General features: G+C 41.9%; 1 protein-coding gene across 1 annotated transcript in view; it reads right to left on the bottom strand.

The window, feature by feature from the left end:
- PKHD1 (polycystic kidney and hepatic disease 1 (autosomal recessive)) overlaps positions 1–23,291 on the bottom strand; it is a 450,125-nt gene that overhangs the window by 349,960 nt on the left and 76,874 nt on the right. The window contains exon 35 of the mRNA XM_018039183.1: positions 16,101–16,251. Coding sequence (XP_017894672.1) covers positions 16,101–16,251 — 151 coding nt within the window. The remainder of the gene's footprint in view (positions 1–16,100; positions 16,252–23,291) is intronic.

The raw sequence follows: 23,291 nt of genomic DNA, 5'->3' as shown, positions 1-23,291 counted from the left end.
CAAAGAACTCCTTTCTGAAACCGTGACCCCTGGACTGGATGGGATACAGGGTGAAGATGAATTACTGTGCTGGAATGGCTCTCCAAGAAAACTACAGAATCTCCTTTTCATGAAGCTACCAGGACAGGGAAGTTTTAGAACACTTTTACCAAGATGAGGAACTGAAAATTGTTTCCCTTGCGTTTTCAAGGCACCACCCACCTCAGGCCTGGATGCTGAAGACTTCAACCAGTATGAAGCTAGAGGACCTGAACTCTGGCCAGATTTCATGCCACTCAGCAGAGTGAGGCTTTTTTCTAGAGCCTCTCCCATTGCTAGCATGCAAGAAACATTCATGAATTCCTAGCTAAAATGTACAGAAACCTCACACAAAGAGAGAGGCAAGCGTGTCTCTTTCTGCACTTTTTTAGTCTGAGTTAAGAAGGTGCAACTTTGAGGGCTACTGGGACAAGGGACCCAGTTCAAACCTTCAGTCCTTGCCCCCATGAAAATTTAAAACCAGTTTCAACCCATCCAAGAGTGGCACCAGAGGATTGCAATTTCATCCAGCATGATTTTTATTAGCCCTGCAATTTCTTAATGGGCTCCCCTGAGGGCTGGCTGGTAGAACCCTGCACTGTTCATCCGGATTTGCTACAGGCAGCTTAATAAACATAACATCTGCCCCATGACAATTGTCATAACATCCGACCAGGGTGCAGAAGGCAGAGTTAAAGGTTAACAAAAGCACTGCTCAGATGTCAGGGTGGTGAGTGGGAAGGATGCTGGAAATTGTCATCTGAAGAAAAGTAGTGCTCTCTGGGTCCTCAGTTCCTCCAGCCTGGCCAGGGTTCCCAGGAGCTGAGCAGGCAGCTGGCCACCTCCTACAATCAGCATGTTTTACACATCTCATCAGTGTCACCTCTCCAGACATCTCATTATGCACCAGAGGTAGAAGTGGACAGGTATGGAACACCCGAACTTTTCCTTCTCTAATTATTTCTGTGGCTCACCATGAAGCTGGGAGTTAATTAAGTCCTGTGGGACAGACAATCAGTGTCTTTTTTGCTAGGTTAAATTACATTATATACAGATGCAAAAAAAAAAAAAGAGAGAGAGAGAGAGAGAAGAAGAAGAAGAAAAAAATAATCCCTCAGCTCTTTCCTGGTTAATAGAGTAACGTTAGAAATATGATGATTCCAAACTAGAAGGTGAAGTCAAAGGCTTCTTAGCATACAACGTTTCTAATGAAGTCATATGACAAATCCACCAGGGATCTCCTTCCTCAAGGATCTCAAAGCATTTTTAAAAAACACTTTTAAAAAACTTCTTGCCTCAATTCTGAAAGTTGATTGAGGGGTGATGGCCAATCCTATATTACAGGTAGGAATTCCCTCAATCAGGCTGGAGGAGAAGACTTCCTTCGGATTTGTAAAATCCAAAACTGAGAAAAAACCTTCACAGTTAACACAGGATCAGAGAATGTGAAGACAGACCTTTCCTTAAAATGACTTACTCCAGAATTTCCCCAGATGTTCTACAGGCAGCCAAAGGGTATTGCATGGAAGGAAGAAATAAGTCAGATTCTTGTGGGCAGAGAAGTCTGGGGAAAAGTAAGTTCGACAGAGTGAAACCGCCTCCCTTTAACATATTGCTGGACTTCATGATGCCCAGCACACAAGTGAGCGTGCAGCGTTTCCCAAACGTATTCAACCACAGACTCTTTTTTTTCTAATGGGATATTCTTTGTTGCTAGTTGTTCAGAGAACTCACATTAGAAAATGCTGACTTGGTCCCATTGCTCATTACAGATGAGGAAACTGGTTTTCCCGAGGACTTGCCCAGAACCACATAGGTAGGTGATACCCAAGCCGGGAGTTAGGACCCAGGTCATCAGCTCTCAGGCCAACCACTGGTCCCAGGCTGCTCCCTGTAACTCACAGGAATCCAGAACACCAAAGAGAATCACGTGTGCTTTCCTGTACCTCAGTGAGACATGGGGACATCTCCCCATATTGCCTTCAGGACCCCCATCCTCAACCCTCTCTCAGCTGCCGCTTCCTGGTGCCTCATTTCCCAGGCTCATGCCTCAGCACTACCCCACGAACACTGGCCCTTCAGCTGCAGGAGAACAGGAGCTACAAGTGTCAGGGCTAACCTGACATCGGGCCACACTGCAGCCAGCAGTTCTCAGCCTGATATGAGCTCTAAGGGACATTTCATGAGACAAAATGGCAGCCACAAAATTTACAAAGTGTTGAACAGTCCTACATTTCCACGTGGATTAAATCCACACTCCTTAGTTTGACACTCAGAACGGCTTATGTTTCTAAACCTTTGTTCCCAGGGACTCTTTTCCCCTTTACTTCCTTTCAAACTTTACGCTCCAGCCAAATACAATTACTTATATAATAACCGTGTCTTCCCACCTCCCTGAGATTCTGTAAAACTCATCTCTTCACTAGCAAACCTTTTCTCTTCTCCCATTATCCTTTAAATCATCATAAATTTGGGCCCAGATAAAAATGGCACACCCTACAGGGATTTCTAGGTGCTGATTTTTCCATCCAGATTTTTTGTTCCTCACCAATTTTCCACAGTAAAATACAAATACCTTTATTACCACATTTATTACATTTTTGTTTATAGCATAATTATTGGGCTTTTATATCTCCCCTATTGAAGAGAATGTTCCACAAGGTAGGGGTTGCATATTTTTCACCTGTCGAATTAATCCAACCCTTTGGAAGGTGACCAAATTATTTTATCCAAGTCCTTCATAGTTTCAAAGTCTTCTGTTATCTCCGAAAGGGACCATGTGGCATTCCTATACTGGGACTAATACAATGGCTGGCATCCTGAGAGTGGTCAGTAAATGATGTTTGAGAAGGAGTGAGGACGATAATCTCATTATCCCAGTGCAGGAGTACCTTGCCTTCTCCGCTGGCCACATTGCTGCTCTTGTTCAATGTCTTAGTAAAGTCAGCATATGATTTCCTTCGAGTGCATACTCACTGGTGCCAAGCAGAAATAGAACAAAATATATTTGCTTCTGCTTGGCCGTGCATACTTTTCCCCTCTGGGAAGGAAAAGAAGTTAATTGGCACTGCTTTAAGGTGACTGGTACTGGAGCTGTGAGCCTAACAGTCCAGGTCCTTGTTTTTGACATTAATTCATGGAGGGGCCTTGGTCAGTAGACTATGCCTACCCCACCCCTTGTATACATAGGTATTCATTACACAGGGGCACTGAGAGGATTAATTAATAATTGCCAAGTGTTTGGGAAGACCCATTATGAGAAACAAACACTCAAACAGATCATTTCTTTTCCTAGATTGCTTGTTTCCTTATTATTAGAAGAAGGTTAGAACTGAATGATGAGCCATCCCCAATGGGAGGTGGTACATCATATAAACAACTCCTGTCATTTTGAATCAGGAAGATTCACATCACAAAAGAAACACATTACAGGTTTTGAGGTCCTGCAGGCTACTGGAGCTATGTGTGTTTTACGTGGTCATGATGTGTTCTCATTTGCTTGTTTGTTTGTTAAAAGCAAACACTCTATGGAATTTAAAGGGAGGTTTACCAAACGCTCTTCGTTTTCACTTAGCCAGATCCCATATTGGCACCTTGTTCTCACCTCTGTCAAAATTCCATGCAACAGCAATGCCTCAGTTTATCACAAAAGATCAGTGAGGAGAATCAGAGGAAGAGGGCTTCATTTAGAGCCAGAGAAAGAAAAGCGAAGCCACTGAGGTCAATTGTTGGCCTCCAGTGTCATTCTCCAGTCTCCCTTCATCAATAGCTCTCGATCTTTCCTTCCAGCCATCACTGTTGTCATATTTCACCCAGGTGTTAGGGATGGCACTGACTCTGTTACAAGACCCACAATAATTGGCCAAAAATAGCCAGCAAAACGTACCACTGAGCATAGGGCAGTAAGGTCAAGAAACTCAGTTTGGATCAATGAGTCATAAAGAGACATTTGCTGAGGGCTTCTGGAAAGGAAACTTGCTCCTTCTGAAACTGTGCCCACAAAAGATCCTTTTATTCACATGCAGTGTAGATAGGAGAGCAAGCAACCCTGAATACTACTGGTAACCACCTTTTGGCCACAGAAAAGGCAGTTGTAGGTTGAATCTGGCCCCACAGAAGGCAGAACAGAGACAGAGAAAGAGCCATTTCATAAGTGAGCACAGAACTGTTGGGTCAGGCCACACCTATGACTCCTGAATGAGTTTTCCTGTCCCATGAGCCATTCTGTGAGTTGCTTTATGACTTAAGTCCATTTGAGTCATGCTCTTCTTCCCTTGTGATTGAAATCTTCATAATAAGATTTTTAAGTAAAATTATAAGAAAAAAATGAAAGCACATGAGTGTGTGGAAAAATACCTACACATGGATTCCACAGAGTTATGGATATGAATTATAGACTACAGATAAGAAGATCTGCTCCACTGGAACAAATCTTCTCCACACATAATGTTCCAGAGTGATTCTCAAAGAGGAAATAGATGAGATTCAGCACGGGTAGAGTTATGGGGAAAAAAAGCCACATACCCCCCCACACTTCCACAGCTTGCAACGACACTATAAAACATGACGACTAATTTCTCAGCACAGAAAATTCCACAGAAAATCTTCAGGACACGAAGCTGGGAATGGAAGCACCTCACCAATGAATGGGAAGGAAAGTGGGGAAACAGGGTCTGGAAAGAGGCTGGCTTTACCCTCCTAACTCCCAGCAGGCTGCAAGCTCTGCCTAATGGTCCCGTATCAGGAGTTTCTTGTCGTCCCTGCCACTGACAACATAAGTCAGGATTATTATTCTACATGGAAATTATTCTACGTGGACTCACAGACAAGACCTAAAGGCACCATGTGGAATGCAGTGTATCAGTCACCAGGCTAAAGGTTAGTGATGCAGTCATTAGTCTATAGCTAGGACTGGCTAGATTACAGGCAGTAACAAACAGCCCCAAATCCTCACGGGTACAACACAAAGTCCGTTATAGATGTTGGCAAGTTTCCAGGATGGACCAGCTTTCCTCTATAAGTTGGCCCCTTGCCCTTGCCATTTAATCATGAAGGCAAAGGAAAAGAGAGGTCTGGAGAGTCAAGCCCTAGACATAAAATATTTCTGCCCACAAGCTAAGCAAGTGAGGTGGCCCATCACCCTTCAAAATGGTGCGAAGCCCTCCTGGGCTCAAAACAGATGAGGACTGGATGGTGGAGGAGGCTACCGTGAAGCGAACTGACTGCAGAACTGCAGGACATCCTAAGCTAGAAGGACCAACTCAAAAGAATGAAACTAAAACACTTTCTAACACCATACACAAAAATAAACTCAAAATGGACTAAAGATCTAAATCCAGACCAAAAACTGTAAAACTCCTAGAGGAAAACATAGGCAAAACACTCTCTGACATAAATCACAGCAAGATCCTCTATGACCCACCTCCCAGAGAAATGGAAATAAAAGCAAAAATAAACAAATGGGACCTAATTAAACAAAAGTTTTGCACAATGAAGGAAACTATAAGCAAGGTGAAAAGACAGTCTTCAGAATGGAAGAAAATAGCAAACGAAGCAACTGACAAAGAATTAATCTCAAAATATACAAGCAGCTCATGCAGCTCAATACCAGAAAAATAAACGACCCAATCAAAAAATGGGCCAAAGAACTAGAGAGACATTTCTCCAAATAAGACATACAGATGGCTAAAAAACACATGAAAAGATACACAATGTCACTCGTTATCAGAGAAATGCAAATCAAAACCACAATGAGGTACCATCTCACACCAGTCAGAATGACTGCTATCAAAAAGTCTATAAACAATAAATGCTGGAGAGGATGTGGAGAAAAGGGAACCCTCTTACACTGTTGGTGGGAATGCAAACTAGTACAGCCACTATGGAGAACAGTGTGGAGATTCCTTAAAAAACTGGAAATAGAACTGCCATATGACCCAGCAATCCCACTGCTGGGCATACACACCAAGGAAACCAGAATTGAAAGACACACATGTACCCCAGTGTTCATCGCAGCACTGTTTATAATAGCCAGGACATGGAAGCAACCCAGATGTCCATCAGCAGATGAATGGATAAGAAAGTTGTGGTACATATACACAATGGAATATTACTCAGCTATTAAAAAAAACACATTTGAGTCAGTTCTAAGGTGGATGAAACTGGAGTGACGTATATACAGAGTGAAGTAAGTCAGAAAGAAAAACACCAATACAGTAATATATATGGAATTTAGAAAGAGGGTAATGATGACCCTATATGCAAGACAGCAAAAGAGACACAGATATAAAGAATAGACTTTTAGACTCTCTGGGAGAAGGAGACGGTGGAATGAGTTGAGAGAATAGCATTGAAACATGTATATTACCATATGTGAAACAGATGACCAGTCCAAGTTCAATGCATGAAATGGGGCATTCAACGCCGGTGCATTGGAACAACCCAGAGGGATGGAATGGGAGGGAGGTGGGAGGGGGGGTTCAGGACAGGGGGATATATGTACACCTCTGGCTGATTCATGTCAATGTGTGGCAAAAACCACTACAATACTGTAAAATAATTAGCCTTCAATTATAATAAATAAATTAATTTTTAAAAAAGAAGAAATTCTCAAAAAAAAATAGAACATCAAAATGATGGAATACTATGCAACCCCTGAGAAACTGTAAAATTATTTAATAATATCAAAATTTTACAAAATATTTAAGATGAAATGTGGATTGTAAAAATATTTCATATTTAAAAATATTCTCATTTAAAAATTTGCCTGGCAACAGTGTTCGTGTGTGTGTCTTTCTGAGTGATAGGATTATAAAAATTTTGTGTGACTTTATATCTCTAATAAAAACAAATTGTTTTGTATGCAGGAAAAAAAAAGGAACAACTCTGGAAAATCAGTTAAACACCCATTCATCTTGGAAGGCAACTACCACTTAATTATTAGGCCCTTAAGCTTAACAGCTCAACCCTACTTCCAAAAGCATCTCCTGAAAAGGCACACAGCCTGAGGATAAACACTGAATAAAACAGATGATTTAAAGGGAAAAAAGGAAGAAAGGGGAGAAAAAAATAAAAGGGGGGAGTGAGGGGGAGATAGGGGATAGAAGAGAAGAGAAGGGAAAGTAATAGAAGATAAGGGAGAAAAGGGGCGGGGGGGAAAGAAAAGGAAAGGAAATAAGACCAAAAGGAGGGGAAAAGAAAGGAGACAAAAGTGGGAAAGTGCCATGGGGTTTCAGCAACAGAAGAAACAAAATCATTAGGAAACAGAAAGCAGGTTTTCAAATTAGCCTCTAATTAGGTACACACATTATTTTTAAAAATGTAAAACCTGTCACATCACTGTTTTGCATCAATTTTCCAGGAGAATGTCCTTAAACAGAAAGTAGGAATTAAATTCAGTAGCGGGGCCTTACTTTTTTTAACAGCAATCCAGGCATTGAAGTGCATTTTAAAATATAAATATTTCTAAAATAAATGGCAGTGATTCCACCAGCTAACATCAGGAGCACGTGAAATTTATTTTGTAGTCACTAAAAGAATGAACACAACCAAGCTACTGAGCGCACGTGCACACACACACACACACACACACACACACAAAAGAATGAATAGGGTGAGACACCTGCAGAGATTCTGTCTAGTCAAATCAAGTAACATCCTTCAAGATCCCCGCTTGAATCAAAGTGCCTTGAACATAAGAACCCATCCCTTTCAGGTCACCACAGCTGCCTTAAGTAGAACGCCCTGTGCCGTTATACAGTATGTTCCCAAGGAAGTCCAAAGGGGAGGGTATACATATATGGCTGATTCATTTTGCTGTACAGCAGAAACTAACACGACATTGTATGCTCCAATGAAAACTATTTTTTAATGACATTATACATAAAGTACATTAAAATACCAAAAAAGAAAGAAAGAAAAGAAACCATCCCTAGTGCCAATGATACTGAGGTAGAGTATTGGCATGAGGAAGGGGCTGGCTGCCCACCCCCAGTCTTCATCTGTCCTTCCTCTTCCTACTTGTGATCTGCACCAGCTGCTGTGTTTACTCACCACTCACTCTTTATCCCCACAAAATCTGGTTTTCCTCCCCATCGATACTATCCTGCAGCCTCAAGCATCACTGCTGCTGCTGCTGCTGCTAAGTCACTTCAGTCGTGTCCAACTCTGTGTGACCCCATCGACAGCAGTCAACCAGGCTCCCCCATCCCTGGGATTCTCCAGGCAAGAACACTGGAGTGGGTTGTCATTTCCTTCTCCAACGCATGACAGTGAAAAGTGAAAGTGAAGTCGCTCAATCGTGTTCGACACTTCGCGACCCCATGGACTGCAGCCCACCAGACTCCTCCTAAGGACCTTCTAATCATATAATCTTTTGAAGCACCTCCTCACCCCTTCATTCAGTCTTTCCCCTTCCCTGGTTTCCACAACACTGCAGTAAGAGCATTCAAACATACTTCTGGCAATAGAGCACTGCTTTCAAATGAGATCTTGCCTAGAACTCTGATTGATTACCATAGCTTTACAGTAGACTTGAAATCAGGCAGGGTAACTCATCAAAGTTTGTTTTTTTCAAAGGTATATTTGGTTATTCATCACATTTCCATAGAAATTTTTAATGAGCTTGGAAATTGCTACCGGAATAAAAAGTTGGGTTGTTTTATTGGAATTGCATTGATTCTGAATATTAACTTAGAACTGATATCTTAGCATTATAACATTAATATCTTAACATTATTGAAAAATCCAGTAATGGATCTCTTAATGTTTCTTCTGATTCGGATTCATTAAGCTTTTTGGCTTCCCTCATAGCTCAGTTGGTAAAGAATATGCCTTCAATGTAGGAGACCCTGCTTCTATTCCTGGGTCAGGAAGATCCGAGGGAAAAGGGATAGGCTACTTACTCCAGTATTCTTGGGCTTCCTTTGTGGCTCAGCTGGTAAAGAATCCACCTGCAATGCGGGAGACCAGGGTTAGATCCCTGGGTTGGGAAGATCCCCTGCAGAAGGGAAAGGCTACCCACTCCAGTATTCTGGCCTGGAGAGTTCCATGCACTATATCAGTCCATGGGGTTGCAAAGAGTCGGACACAATAGAGCGACTTTCAAGTTTTTTTGCTCTGTGGGATTGTATTTTATCAAATTTAGGAAAAAATGGGCCATTATCTCATTAAATATTTTTTCTCCCTCTCACCCCCACTTCCATTTCCATGGCTCCTCCCTACAAAAGCAGCCCTGAGCTCCAGCTTCCGATGGCCCCCCGGGATGCTGTCTCTCTCTGCTTGAGGTCTCTCTCGCTATGCTGTGTCTAGAATAGTGTCCCCAGACAGAAAGCTGCTTGCTCTCCTTGTGTGTTTCCCTTCTCTCAAGGATCACAGCCTTGTGTCTATTATCCAAAGCCTGAAATATATTCTAACTTGTTTCATAATCATGTACAGCAGATGAGAGTGAAGTGGAAGTGAAAGTCTCTCACTCGTGTCCGACTCTTTGCAACTTCACGGACTATACAGTTCATGGAATTCTCCAGGCCAGAATACTGGAGTGGGAGCTATTCCCTTCCCCAGGGGATCTTCCCAACCCAGGGACTGAACCCAGGTCTCCCACATTGTAGGCAGATTCTTTACCGACTGAGCCACCAGGGAAACCCAGCAGGTGGGTAAGTCTAAAACATCACCCTCTTGTGGTCAAAACCAGAAGTCGGTCTGTTCACATTAAAGAGCAATGCACTAAAAATTGAAGTGGACAATCTGTGTAAGTGGGACATCATACGGCTTCCAAATGTCTAAATCCATGGGTCTTTAGCTCCAAAAAAAAGTATCTTCCAGTCTCCTTTCTGGAAAGAATAGAATTTGAATTACCAGGATAATGGAGCCGGAGGCAAAAAAAAAAAAAAATTTTTGTAGTGGGTCGGGGGAGATAAACAATCTTCCAACTTGGAAATCTTGTAGTCTCCATCCCCTCCTCCCCTCTGCTGGACAGTTCCATTCCAGTTCAGTCGCTCAGTTGTGTCCGACTCTTTGCAGCCCCATGGACCACAGCACAACAGGCCTCCCTGTCCATCACCAACACCCGGAGTTCACTCAGACTCATGAGCATTGAGTCGGTGATGCCATCCAACCATCTCATCCTCTGTCATCCCCTTCTCTTCCTGCCTTCAATCTTTCCCAGCATCAGGGTCTTTACAAATGAGTCAGCTCTTCACATCAGGTGGCCAAAGTACTGCAGTTTCAGCTTCAACATCAGTCCTTCCAATGAACACTCAGGACTGATCTCCTTTAGGATGGACTGGTTGGATCTCCTTGCAGTGCAAGGGACTCTTAAGAGTCTTCTCTAACACAATTCAAAAGCATCAATTCTTCAGTGCTCAGCTTTCTTTATAGTCCAACTCACATCCATACATGACTACTGGAAAAACCATAGCCTTTCCTAGACAGACCTCTCTTGGCAAAGTCTCGTCTCTGCTTTTCACTATGCTGTCTAGATTGATCATAACTTTCCTTCCAATGAGTAAGCATCTTTTAATTTCATGGCTGCAGTCACCATCTCCAGTGATTTTGGAGCCCCCCAAAGATAGAATTAGCCTCTGTTTCCACTGTTTCCCTATCTATTTGCCATGACGTGATGGGACCAGATGCCATGATCCTAGTTTGCTAAATGTTGAGCTTTAATCCAATTTTTTCACTCTCCTCTTTCACTTTCATCAAAAGGCTCTTTAGTTCTTATTCACTTTCTGCCATAAGGGTGGTGTCATCTGCATATCTGAGGTGATTGATATTTCTCCCAGCAATCTTGATTCCAGCTTATGCTTCATCCAGCCCAGCATTTCTCATGATGTACTCTGCATATAAGTTAAATAAGCAGGGTGACAATATACAGCCTTGATGTACTCCTTTTCCTATTTGGAACCTAATAGGTTCCATCAAGCACCTAATTAATACCTCACTAATTCAGTATGTCCATCCGTATGTCCATTATGTCTCTGCTTCCTGGAGGAAGGAGTGGTAAGGAGATGTCAGACTGGGTCTGCCAGTAGTAATGTCCTGGGCTCTAGCTACTCTTTAGAGATTTCAAACAACCCCTCCAGACTCTTGTCCATTTCCTGATACGTGTGTGTGTGTGTGTGTGTGCACGCATGCATGCGCGCTTAGTCACTCAGTCGTGTCCAACTCATTGCCACCCCATGGACTGTAGCCTGCCAGGCTCCTCTGTCGATAGGATTCTCCTGGCAAGAATACTGGAATGGGTTGCTATGTCCTCCTCCAGGGAATCTTCCTAACCCAGGGATAAAACCCAAGTCTCCCACATGGCAGGCAGATTCTTTATCATCTGAGCCACCAGGGAAGCCCAAGAATACTGGAGTGGGTAGCCTACCTCTTCTCCAAGGGATCTTCCTCACCCAGGAAATGAACTGGGGTTTCCTGCATTGCAAGTGGATTCTTTACAAGCTGAGTTACTAGGGAAGCTCCTTCCTGGTACCTAAATTTATCTAAATCCAAAACTCTTCTAGGGTCCAGTGGAGCAAACTGTCCTGTTTTTTATCTAAATGTCCCTTTGCAGGAACTTAATTTTTATGTTCCTATTCCCCATGAATTCACCCACATTTCCCATACACTTTCCATCTTGACGTGTTGTCCTTGTGTTACAAAAATCTCCTCACTTTATCAAGAAGGGTGCTTATGCTTCTGTTTTTTGTCCTCCTTTTATTTTATCTCCTTGACATGGGAGGTCCCTTCCTCTGTTTGGTTAAGAGTCCTTTCTTAACTATATTAAGCTTTGCAGTCATATTTTCAACTGTTTTTCTCTGGTTTTGCTATTTTCATGCTCTTCTTTCATTAGTTTCTTTCTCATTCCATCTTCTTGGATTCATTTTGTGGTTTGCCAGAGCATGTCATTTTTTCAGAGCATGCACAAGGGTGATAAACTTTCTTAATTTTGTATAGCGTATATGTCTTTATTTTGTTTCTATTCCAAATAGTGTTGTACAGGGCATAGGATTCTAGGTTTAAAATCACCTGCCAGATAACTTTAACAGCACTGTTTCTGACTTCTTTTTCCACTGATGTGGTAGATCAGATGTTCACAGAAACCTCTTCAAGTTAGCACAACGGAAATTGCTGGCTGAAACATCTGGATGAGTGGAGGGAAAGTAAAGGGATTCCTCGGAGGCAGAAATGAGAAGAACGTGGCTTTCCCCACCCTTTTCTTCCTTCTCTCCCTGAGTCTGTCCTGGAATCTCAGAGTCGCCTTGGGTTGGGCCAAGTTTAAAAAAGACACTGGTACCCACAAAGGACCACACCCATCTCCTGTCCCCAAGAAAATAATCCTTTTTTTTTTTGCTTTGTGAATCACTCTTAAGCCTTCATCTTGAGAGCCACAGAACCACCAAGGGAAAGAGAAAAAGAGAGAGAGGGAAAAGTGAGGGAAAAGGCCCTAGCAGTTCTCCGAAGCAATTCTTTCATTGGTCACTCTGATACCTGCCCTGCTGGACTCTCGAGTTTGGAATTTCTCCGGGAACTCCACTGAAAAGTATGGTGGACTCTTTTTATCAGTTTTCTCTAAACTGACTTTGCATCATGTTTATCCTGCTATGATTTCTCTACCCATTCAATGCAACCCACTCTTTATCCTTCAGGAATTCTTCAAAACTGCTGGTTGTTATGGCACCTTATTGCATTTTGCAGCAACATTTTAGAGGTTTTTTTTTTTTTTCCTAATATCTTTTCTCTTGTTTTGATGTACCATAGCAAGCAACATTTTCTGAAGAAGAGAAAAATGTACCTATGCTAAAATGGGAAGATGACCATGACGCATTCTTTCATTTATAAATCTGTTTGTCCTTTCAATAAACTTTAAGAGGATTTGCTGTGTGTTAGACATCGTTCTAAGCTTTGGGAAACAGGAGCCACAAAACAAAGTGCCTCTTTTCAGGGGCTGATATCCTAGACTGTCAATAGGTTTTTAAAAAATACAAGTTGAAGAACAATATTAATGACACAATAACACCTTTGTGTGCAAACGGGTATATCTATACCTGTGTGTGTATGTGTGTGTGTGTGTGTGTGTGTGTGTGCCTTCTTTCAGACAGAATCTTCAGAGGATGCAATTAGAGAAGGAACATGTGAGATGGTTTCTTTTAACTGTTCTTATTTTTATTTATATATTGTCTGTTTGTACAATTGATTCAGGCTTTGTTCTAGATACTTGGGACAAACCAGTGAACAAAGCAGACAAACACTCTGCCTCCTTGGAGATCATATTCTAGCAAGAAAAGTCAGACACTAAACAATAAATAAACAGAACTTATTTGTTTATTTTATGTAATAATAACATATTACCTTACATAATATGTTGGCAGTTGACAAGGTCTAGCGGAAAAAAAATGGAATAGACTAAGGAAAATTGCCAGTATGACTCATGGAGTAAGCAGCACTGGGCTGTAACTTTAAATAGGGTGGGAAGGACAGACTTCATCCAGGAAGTAGCATTTCAGCAAAATATTCAAGTGGGTTGGGAAAAGGGAAGGACGCTCAACGCCACCAATTATTAGAGAAACGTAAATCAAAAGTACAATGAGGCGTTACCTCACACTGGTCAGAATGGCCATCAAAAAATCTACAAATAATAAACACTGGAGAGGGTAGATAGAAAAGAGAACTCCCCTACACTGTTAGTGGGAATGTATTGATAAACTGGTGTAGCCACTATGGATTACAGTATGTAAGTTCTTTAAAACACTAGAAATTGAATTGCCACATGATCCAGCAATCCCACTCCAGATAAATCCAGAAATAATGAAAACTCTAATTCAAAAAGATATATGCAGCCCAATGTGTATACCAGCACTATTTATAATAGCCAAGACATGGAAGCAACCTGAGTGTCCATCAACAGATGAACAAATAAAGAAAATGTGGTATAGATATATGTATACATATACACAAACACGTAATGGAATAGTAACCATAAAAAGGAATGAAATAATGCCATTCACAGCAACATGGATGGAACTAGAGATGGTCACACTAAGTGAAGTTAGTCAGACAGGAAAGCCACATATTTTATGATATCACTTACATGTAGAATCTAAAATGATCAAATGACCTTATTTACAAAACAGAAACAGATTCATGGACATTGAAAACAAACATACGGTTACCAAAGGGGGAGGAAGGGAAGATAAATATTTAAAGATGACAGACATCTAGTCCTCAAAAACAATTCAAAGTTAGTCTTTGAGATAATAGAAAATTCGGAGAAATCCAAGTGAAATCATCTGGTCAAAGCAGTGAACACTACAGAGAAATGATCCTCTTTCATTTTCTTGCACTGAAACTAGCAAACAGCACAGCCAAGAACAGCCAACACTGGATACTGACTATGTGTGAGATGCAGTTCACAGCAGCTCGCACACTAGAATCCTCACATCAACCCTATCAGGCAGGTACCATTATTATCCCCACTTTACAGACAAGAAAACTGATGCACGGAGGGGCTAAGTTGCCAGAAGTCCCCCAGGGAGCAAGGGATCTGTTCCAGCCCTAGCAGCCCAGCTCAAAGCCCACTCCTCACTCCTGCGGTACCTGCCTCCTCCTCTCTGTACCTGCCTCCTCCTCTGTCACCACATTAGTTCAGATGAGCAGACCAACAACCCAGCTTATTTCCCAAGGCAGAAACAGAGGCCCAGAAAGTCTTCAGGATTGCTCAGTGTCCCAGAGCTAGTCTTCAGCCCACAGGTTCTCTTTCTACATTTCGAGACTAATTTAGCAGCCTCGCTCACTACCGTAAACCTTTGAGACATCACTGCCAGCCAGCTGCTGAGAAGGGGCACTGGCGTGAAGAGGAGTCTGTTATTAGGGGACCATAGTGCTGCCGATGAAGAATTAAAGCTGTCGATGCACTGAAGCACTGAAAGGAAGAGGTGCATTTGGTGGAGGAGCGGGGGGGGTGGGCAGACACAGTGAAGGAAGTGACAGCCCGAACAACCACCTGAAGGCTCAGGAAAGGGGCATGAGAAGCCTGGGAAGAGATAGGTTGGACAGGGAGATCCTGGGGGCTGGGTGAGGGGGAGATGGGAAGGCAGACAGGGAACAGAAAAATCACGTTACCTATCATAGCACGCATTTTCAGCACCAGCCCAGAAGTTAGAGAAAACCACGCCTCACGAACCCAGGAAGTACAGTTTTGGATGGCAAAGCCTTCCTCTGAGCAACATTTACAAGATCTACGACCTGTGTGGCACTTAATAGGCACTCAGTAAAGGTTTGTCCCAATAAAAGAGACAAAAGAGGAAGATCTGAGGATCGCTTTCATAAAGAGAAAGACACCTAAGGGAGTAGGTGCTCAATAAATATTATTTTTTATCTGTGTACCATGAGCTGCCCAGAGAGTCGTAAAAGATTATCTGATATATTTCCAAAGAGCGCTTCGCCTCTGATTTCAATTTTCAAAAATTCCCTGGGAGGCTGTGGAATTTCTCACTGGGGACTTTTAAGAACACCTTCTTACAAGAGCCCCTTGGAGGGGTGGCTAAGATGATGTAAAACAGACAGATGAAGGAGGGAGGCGGGGCCAGATGACCCTGCAGACCCTTTCCCTCTTCGGTCCTAATTTCCATGTCATCCTCTCAGAAGTGGAAGTTTCCACTCTGTTTGTTCTGTACAGCACGCACATGAACGGGACAGGCCAGCAGACACTGTCATCCCACCAAATGAAGATGGCTGAGTGATTTGGAAACCTTCCAGAAGGGCTTGGTTAAATTGTAGGCCATTTATTTCATGGAGAAATAAACCACAGAGAGCTTCTTTCAAACGTGCTCATGGAAAGCAGGACAAAATGCTGAGATTATCTGCTCAGAATTTGCTTTAAAAAAGCCCAGGCAGCACTCATTTATTTTTGAGAAAATATATGATTAACCATAGCTAACTATGAATTCAGATGCTGTGCATTAGACCAGCTCCTCAAAGTTTGAGAGCATTTAATATTATATATCGCTGCCATTTGGGCTAAATTGTTTTTTTAATGTACACAATATTACAAATTTAATTTGAGCTGTTTGAATCAGTCTGTAAAAAAGATTTGATTATACCTGAGTGTTCTGGCCCCGGCTTTTCCGTATCTCAGTAATCTTGGCGGTAATTGGCTGATTAGGCGTCTCACACTCCATCTTTGCCTCAGTTTCCATGGTAATGGTACAGGAGCTATTATAGATGAGAACTTCATCTCTTTCCACTTTAGGGCTGAAACGAGAGGGGAGGTTAAATGGGGTGTCATCAATCTTAATGAAATGCAATTATTTTTACTCTTATTAATCATTGCAAGCCATTAGCTTGTGGCAACTACAGGCCACCATTTGTCAAATTTTGCAAATTTCTGTAATTTTGTTTCCATTCTTTTATTGTTTATTTGTTTTCCCTTTATCTGCACACCCTGCAATGAAAATGCACATGGTAAATATCTTTCACTGAGGCCTTTCTCTTTTCCAGATCTATCAGGCACATTTAGCAAAAGCTTCTCGAAGCCCAACCGAACAAGCAATACACAGATAATACTTCCAGTTCCAAAAATGGAAGCAAATGTTGGGGAAAATTTTTCTTTTTTTCTTTACCCCTTCTCTCTTCCTGTTCTTACACTCTGTTTGGGGAGTGAATTGCTAAATGCCCCCAGGGCAGATGGAGAAATTGGAAAACCCACACAACTGGCTAACTGGTCCCTAATTCCAACTGTGAAAAAATGAGCTCATTTAGGCTTTCAATTCCCTCTCCCCAGCTGATGGCAATGAGTCTCTGTTGCTAGCAGTGGAACATTAACTTAGTAAATTAATTAAACTTACTTAACAGCCCAGACTAAGGAGATTCGATATATGTGCCAGTTATATTACCAGTCACTTGCTTTAAAAGTCCTCTTGCTTTAAGGAGAGAAACCAGAGTGGGTTCAAAATGAAAAACAGCAGTGTAGCATTACAGAAAGTCTAAAAATATGTGGTCCAGAGGAAAGGAGACCATGGAGTTTGCAGGGTATGGCCCCCAACAGGTGTGATACTTGCTCGAGAATAATCCTGGCTTTAGGCATTGTTGCAACTAGCTCCTAGATGATTAGTTATAATAATGCATGATGTTTTACACTTTTTAACAATTTCATATGTATGATCTCATTTCAGCCAGTAAAGTAGGTAGAGGCATAAGAAAAGTGTAACCCAAAGAGACCTAAGCATTTGCATGAAGTCAAACACAAAAAGTATGACAGCTCCAAGAGGAGGCTCCAGGGGTCCCAACTGCTAGAGCAGTACTCCTAAGTTTTGAGATGGAGTATCACGGCCAAGATGGCTGATCCCATGGGAAGACCAGGATTGGTGATGAAAAGGGCAAAAGGTCACTGCTTGAGAAACTATCATGTCAAACTATATTTTTTTCAAATCAATGTCAAAAATGGTTTCTCCCACACTTTGTTAGAAGTAATGAGCAGGATAACTATTACACCTACTTAATCTCCTTGTCTTCAGGCTAGAATATTCTCAGTTCCATATCCATCCAAGACATGACTCCCATACCCACTATCTTCTGGACCTACTGTACAGTGTCAATATTTTAACATTGTGCAGCCCAGTTTGGCTGACCTTTGAGGCTGTGTTCTCCCCTTACCTAAGCCCTCTCCACCATGGCACTTAATACTATATTCATTTTGTAGCCCCCCGAGCTTAAATTGGAGAAGGAAATGGCAACCCACTCCAGTACTCTTGCCTGGAGAATTCCATGGACAGAGGAGTCTGGTAGGCTACAGTCCAGGGGGTCGCAGAGTCAGACACACCTAAGTGACTAACTTTCACTTTGAAGCTTAAATTGAGACAAGAGTGAACTTGAAGTCTCAGAGCCATGACAATTTTCTGAGGAGTATTAGCATGCAGAGTTGAGGCTTGGAAGCTGACCAACTAGATTCAAATCCCTAAACAGATATCTACCAACCATCTGACATTGTGAAAACATGATTCGCTAAGCTTTGGTTTATAAAGCATGTTTATAAAATTAAATTACTAATCATAAAGAACATGTTTTCAAGAGGTATTGGGGCAGAAACCAACACAATATTGTAAAGCAATTACCCTCCAATTAAAGCCGAATATATTTAAATAAAGCAAGGTATTGGGGGATGGAGCAAAATGAAGCCAACAAACGGATCTGTACAGAATCTGGCACTTGGAAGTGGCTGATAAAGTCAGCCCTTGTTAGTTTTGGGTGGTAGGGATGTTGGTGGTATTATTGTTGAAATGTCAATGTGGGAATTTACATTCATTGTTGTTCCAGGTCATCTCACTGATGTGGACCCAATGCTCAGATACATTTGGAATCTGAGCCTGTAACGTAGCTACACATCCATTTAGATGAGCCGTCATCCAGTGGGTAGACAAAGCCACAGCATTTGCTCCTGGAATGTTGGCTGCACTCAAAGATTCAGTAAAGAAAAGAATATCAATTTAACTTCTTAATTAAAATATGATGTGATGTTTAGATACCTATGGAAATATGAGGAAGTAGAATGCAAAATTCACCTTCCAAGTGAAACCCCTGACTTCAAAGCAACTCTACGTCTGTGCCAGGGCATTTCGGGCTTTGCAGCGAGACCCTTTCTTTTGCTACTGGAGGTGGGAGTAGAGGAGTGGGTAGGATAGTTTAACAGAAGAGTAGTTTCACCACTGCCATCGTAAATCTCTTCTAATGTCACCAGAAAGGAAACGAACTTGGTTTCCCACACTATCCTGTTCCTTGCGAATCGGTTCCCAGATTGTTACTTTCATTTCTGAGGACTCACAAACCATCTGATTAATAATTAATTCTGGAATTTTGTCAGGGATAATACAAGCCTGCTGCTGCTGCTGCTAAGTCGCTTCAGTCGTGTCCGACTCTGTGCGACCACACAGACGGCAGCCCACCAGGCTCCGTCGTCCCTGGGATTCTCCAGGCAAGAACACTGGAGTGGGTTGCCATTGCCTTCTCCAATGCATGAAAGTGAAAAGTGAAAGTGAAGTCGCTCAGTCGTGCCCGACTCTTAGCGACCCCATGGACTGCAGCCTACCAGGCTCCTTCATCCATGGGACTTTCCAGGCAAGAGTACTGGAGTGGGGTGCCATTGCCAGCTTTCTACATTTCCAGAATTCCCCTTGTTTTGCTTTTTAGGCAAGAAGAAGAATATTTGCCGTCACCTCTGCCTGTTCTGTGCTCCCTCGCATATTCCTTTCCCCCTGTGGATCTTCACTCGTACCAGCAGGTTTTTTGCACTCACTATAGGACGATCTCAGATACCAAGGGAAGAAGCAACCAACTTCCTTCACAACCTTTCTTGGTCATGCGCTTCCACCTCCTAATGAGCCTTCGTCTACCCTTTCTAGTTTCTTCAAAAGCAACTGTCAGAGTAAAATGGGGTCAGTTGCCCTGCCCTCCTTCCACCTGCCTGTAGCAATGCCCTCCAGTTCACAGTGGATTGTTCCATTTCACTAGTGACTCCAGAAGCATGATATGTATCACCTGCCATCGGAAGGTCACTCCAGCTGACAGAGTCCTAGACCAACTGAACAAAGCCTGTTCCTTCAGCAAGTCCTCCAACAGCTGGTCCCCCAGCAGAAGGTCCTGCTGGTATCTGTCGATGTTGCTGTGGCTTTCCAGGCCATTCCTGGAGGAGACAGCCTGCTCCCCACAGTCTCAGACACGACAGAAGAAGCAGATGTCATGTTGGGGCCACTGATCTTCCTGGGAAAGACCAGTGATCATGGTGTGGAAGGGCCCACCTCCTCCTCACCTCTGTGAAGTCGGGCTTAGGCCTGCCCACCAAAGCACCCCTGACTCTGCCTCCCACCGTCCTGGGTCTCCAGGCTGCTTCCCACTCTGTGTGCCTGCATGTGCTTCCCAATAAAAGAATAAAGTGAAAAATATCATATTCTTCTTGCTCTAAAAGAGTTAAAACCCCTTTCTGCTCCTTAGACTTTTTCACAACTTTTAGCTCATCATTCCTTTTCTGTTTTCCTTTCTGATTATCTGACTAGAATATTTTTCACTAAAAAGCCATCACCAAGATGAGCAGAGACACCAGGATATCAACAATAGACTAACATTTGCAAAATTTCAAAGTTTCTTAATAATTACTATGCCATGTTTTCTTCCACAATCATCCTATGAATTAAGGAATGCAACTGGCTAGATTTAAATATAGACATATGCCTATGTAGAGAGATACAAAGGTAGATTATATAGTGGGCATGCATACACACCTGCACACAAATTTTATTCTGATAGAATGTGAAAAGAACATTTGGTCCACATGGTGGTAGAGAGTTTTAGAGCCTAAGTTTCCTGACTCCTGACCTATTTCTCTTTCAGTTGGTCTGATCAGATCCAAAGGTAAGCAAGTAATCTCCTTGTACTCACTCTCTAGGGGAGGCAATAAAAACACAGGCTGTCATTCTGTCTCCCTCACTTAGCCTGAAATTGCTTCTTCTGTCTCATCTCCGGGACCCGCACAGCCCAGCCAAGCCTCTTGCTGCTGATGCTGACAACATAGCATCATGCTAAGTACACCATGATCAGAAACCTTGGGTTCTAGCCCTGATACCATCAAGGCTTGACAGTGTGATTTTAGAAAGATACTTAGTCTGTTCTTAGAATATAATCCAAACTCCTTACTATGGCCTTCAAGGTCTTCCTGCCTCCCTGAGCTCATCTTTAGCCACTTTACTTTCTTCCTACCCTATTCCTGCCCTTCTGACCTCTAACAGTTCATGAAACTTGATGAGTCATTTGTACTTGCTGCACCCACTGTCTGACTCTCCATAATGACACTTGTCTTTAGCTCAGCTTAAAAGACACCTCTTCTGAAAAGTCTCCTCTGAGCCAAGCCAGGAATCCCAACCCTGAGCATATATATGGAAAAAAATATATAATTCTAAAAGATACACATTCCCCAATGTTCACTGAAGCACTATTTACAATAGCCAAGACATGGAAGCAAACTCAACATCCATCAACAAATGAGTGGACAAAGAAGGTGTGGTGCATACATACAATGGAATATTACTTAGCCATAAAAAATAATGAAATAATGCCATTTGCAACAACTAAGATGGACCTAGAAATCATCATACTAAGTGAGGTAAGCCGAAAGACAAATATCAAAATCATATTTCTTATATGTGGAATCTAAAATAAAATGATACCAATGAACTTATTGACAAAACAGAAATAGACCCACAGATATAGAAAACGAACTATTACCAAAGGAGAAAGAGGGGTAGGGAGAGACAAATCAGGAGTTTAGGATTAACATATAAACACAACTATATACAAAATAGATGACCAACAAGGACCTCCTGTATAGCACAGGGAACTTTACTCAATATCTTAAAATAATCTAAAAGAGAAAAGAATCTGAAAAGAATATATTATATATATATATGAATCACTTTGTTGTATACCTGAAAGTAACACAATATTGTGAATCAAATATACTTCAATTGTAAACAATAGTTTTTAAAAAAGAGCCTTTACTGTTTTCTATCACTCTATAGCTCTTATCACAACACATGACCCCCTTGTTTATTGTCTAGCCCCTCCTGACCCTTAAAAGTAGGCACTTTGCACCCTATTCATCATTGAATCACCAGCTTCTGATATAGTAACTAGAACATAGTAAACATTTGAGAAATACTGGATAGATGGATGGGTAGATGGACAAATCGGGCATATTTTTGCCAAATATATGAATATCTGCCTTTGCCAAATGACATCAAATTTATAGTGGTAGTAGCTGGCTGAGGAGTAAACCATTTGATGAAATGGATCCCTTGTAAAGATTCTGGAAAATAGTTTCCTGGGTTCACAAGAAGAATCTTAAGAGGAACGAGGTAAGCCATTTAGCACATGATTTTCCTAACTCCCCTTGTATAATTTATAATGTGTTTTCTGATTAAGAAATTAATACATAGTCACTGAAAAAATTACATAAAAACTCAGTGATGAAAGCAAATATGATCAGTCCTCCAGCCCCATAGGGATAGGCACCCTCAGTGTTTTGGAATACTTCCTTCTAGCCTTTTCCCAAATACTTGTCATATATGCCTACAGACACAGATACTATAAATACTGTCAGGATTACATTGATGCAATATTTTATAACCTGCACATTTCACTCCTTAATATATTGTAAGCATTTCTCTGTCTGGTTAAATAAATCCATCGTGACTTTTCAAGGTTTCTTAGTATAAACACTTACTTCATTTTGTTATTGTTACTATACCTAAAACTTCAAAGACTACAGTTTTTCATAAATATTACATATTTCTAACTGCTTTCTTAAAATCTTGAAAGTGAAATTGCTGAATTAGAGTATGAAGAATTATAAGGTTATTAGTGTATATTGCAAATGATATTCATAGATAAGGGCATAGTTTTTAGTAGAGTCTGAAGCTCAGTGGTAAAGAACCTGCCTGCCAGTGTAGAAGACGTGGGTTTGACCCCTGGGTTGGGAAGATCCCCTGGAGAAGAAAATGGCAACCCACTGCAGCACTCTTGCCCGGGAGTCCCATGGACAGTGGAGCTGAAGGACTAGAGTCCGTGGGATTTCAGAGTTGGACACGACTGAATGAATGAGCACAGGGCTCAGTTGCCCTCAGCCACCTCGTAAAGAGAAGCGCATAGAAGAACTCCAAAGAATAGCTTAGGGACCAAAATAAAGTTGTCGAATTCTGGGGAGCCAGGACCAGCTGACATACACCAGCGTCAGCGTGCTGAGATCCAGTCTCCCCTGAGCACCAGCTGCAGCCCCATTTCCGATGAGCCCTAAGCAAGCTTTTCCCTGCTAGTCCAGATAACAACCTCAAGGAGGCCCTTTCTTCCTCTCACTAAATCCAAACTCCTGGTGGCAAATTCACGCTAAACACAGACTGTCCCAGGACATCAGAAAGTCTGACTGCTGTGAAAGGCTGGTTCTTGCTTTTCCTCTGGGTAGTCGGTCTTAGTTTTATTTTTTAATGAGGAAATAGGCCTTCATTAAATAATTGGATGCAACCACTCTTGATAAGAAATAAAGAACGACACTGGGCCACGTTCAGTGCTAAAACATCACACTTCATAAAACAGGAGCTGCTTGTGAAAATGAAGTCCATCTAGAGCAACCGACATGGCCACACTTTTTTAAAAATTTGTTTAGAAAAGGTGATTTTTACCAGGAAAGTTGTGGTATTTGTTTTTTAAGTTCAAAAAAAAAATCCTTATAAGCTTATAACTTCTAAATCCGA

This window comes from Capra hircus, chromosome 23 (genome assembly GCF_001704415.2).
Source record: "Capra hircus breed San Clemente chromosome 23, ASM170441v1, whole genome shotgun sequence".
NCBI classification, from domain to species: domain Eukaryota; kingdom Metazoa; phylum Chordata; class Mammalia; order Artiodactyla; family Bovidae; genus Capra; species Capra hircus.
Note: the sequence above shows the minus strand (reverse complement) of the source record. Positions and strands in the feature narration are given on the sequence as shown.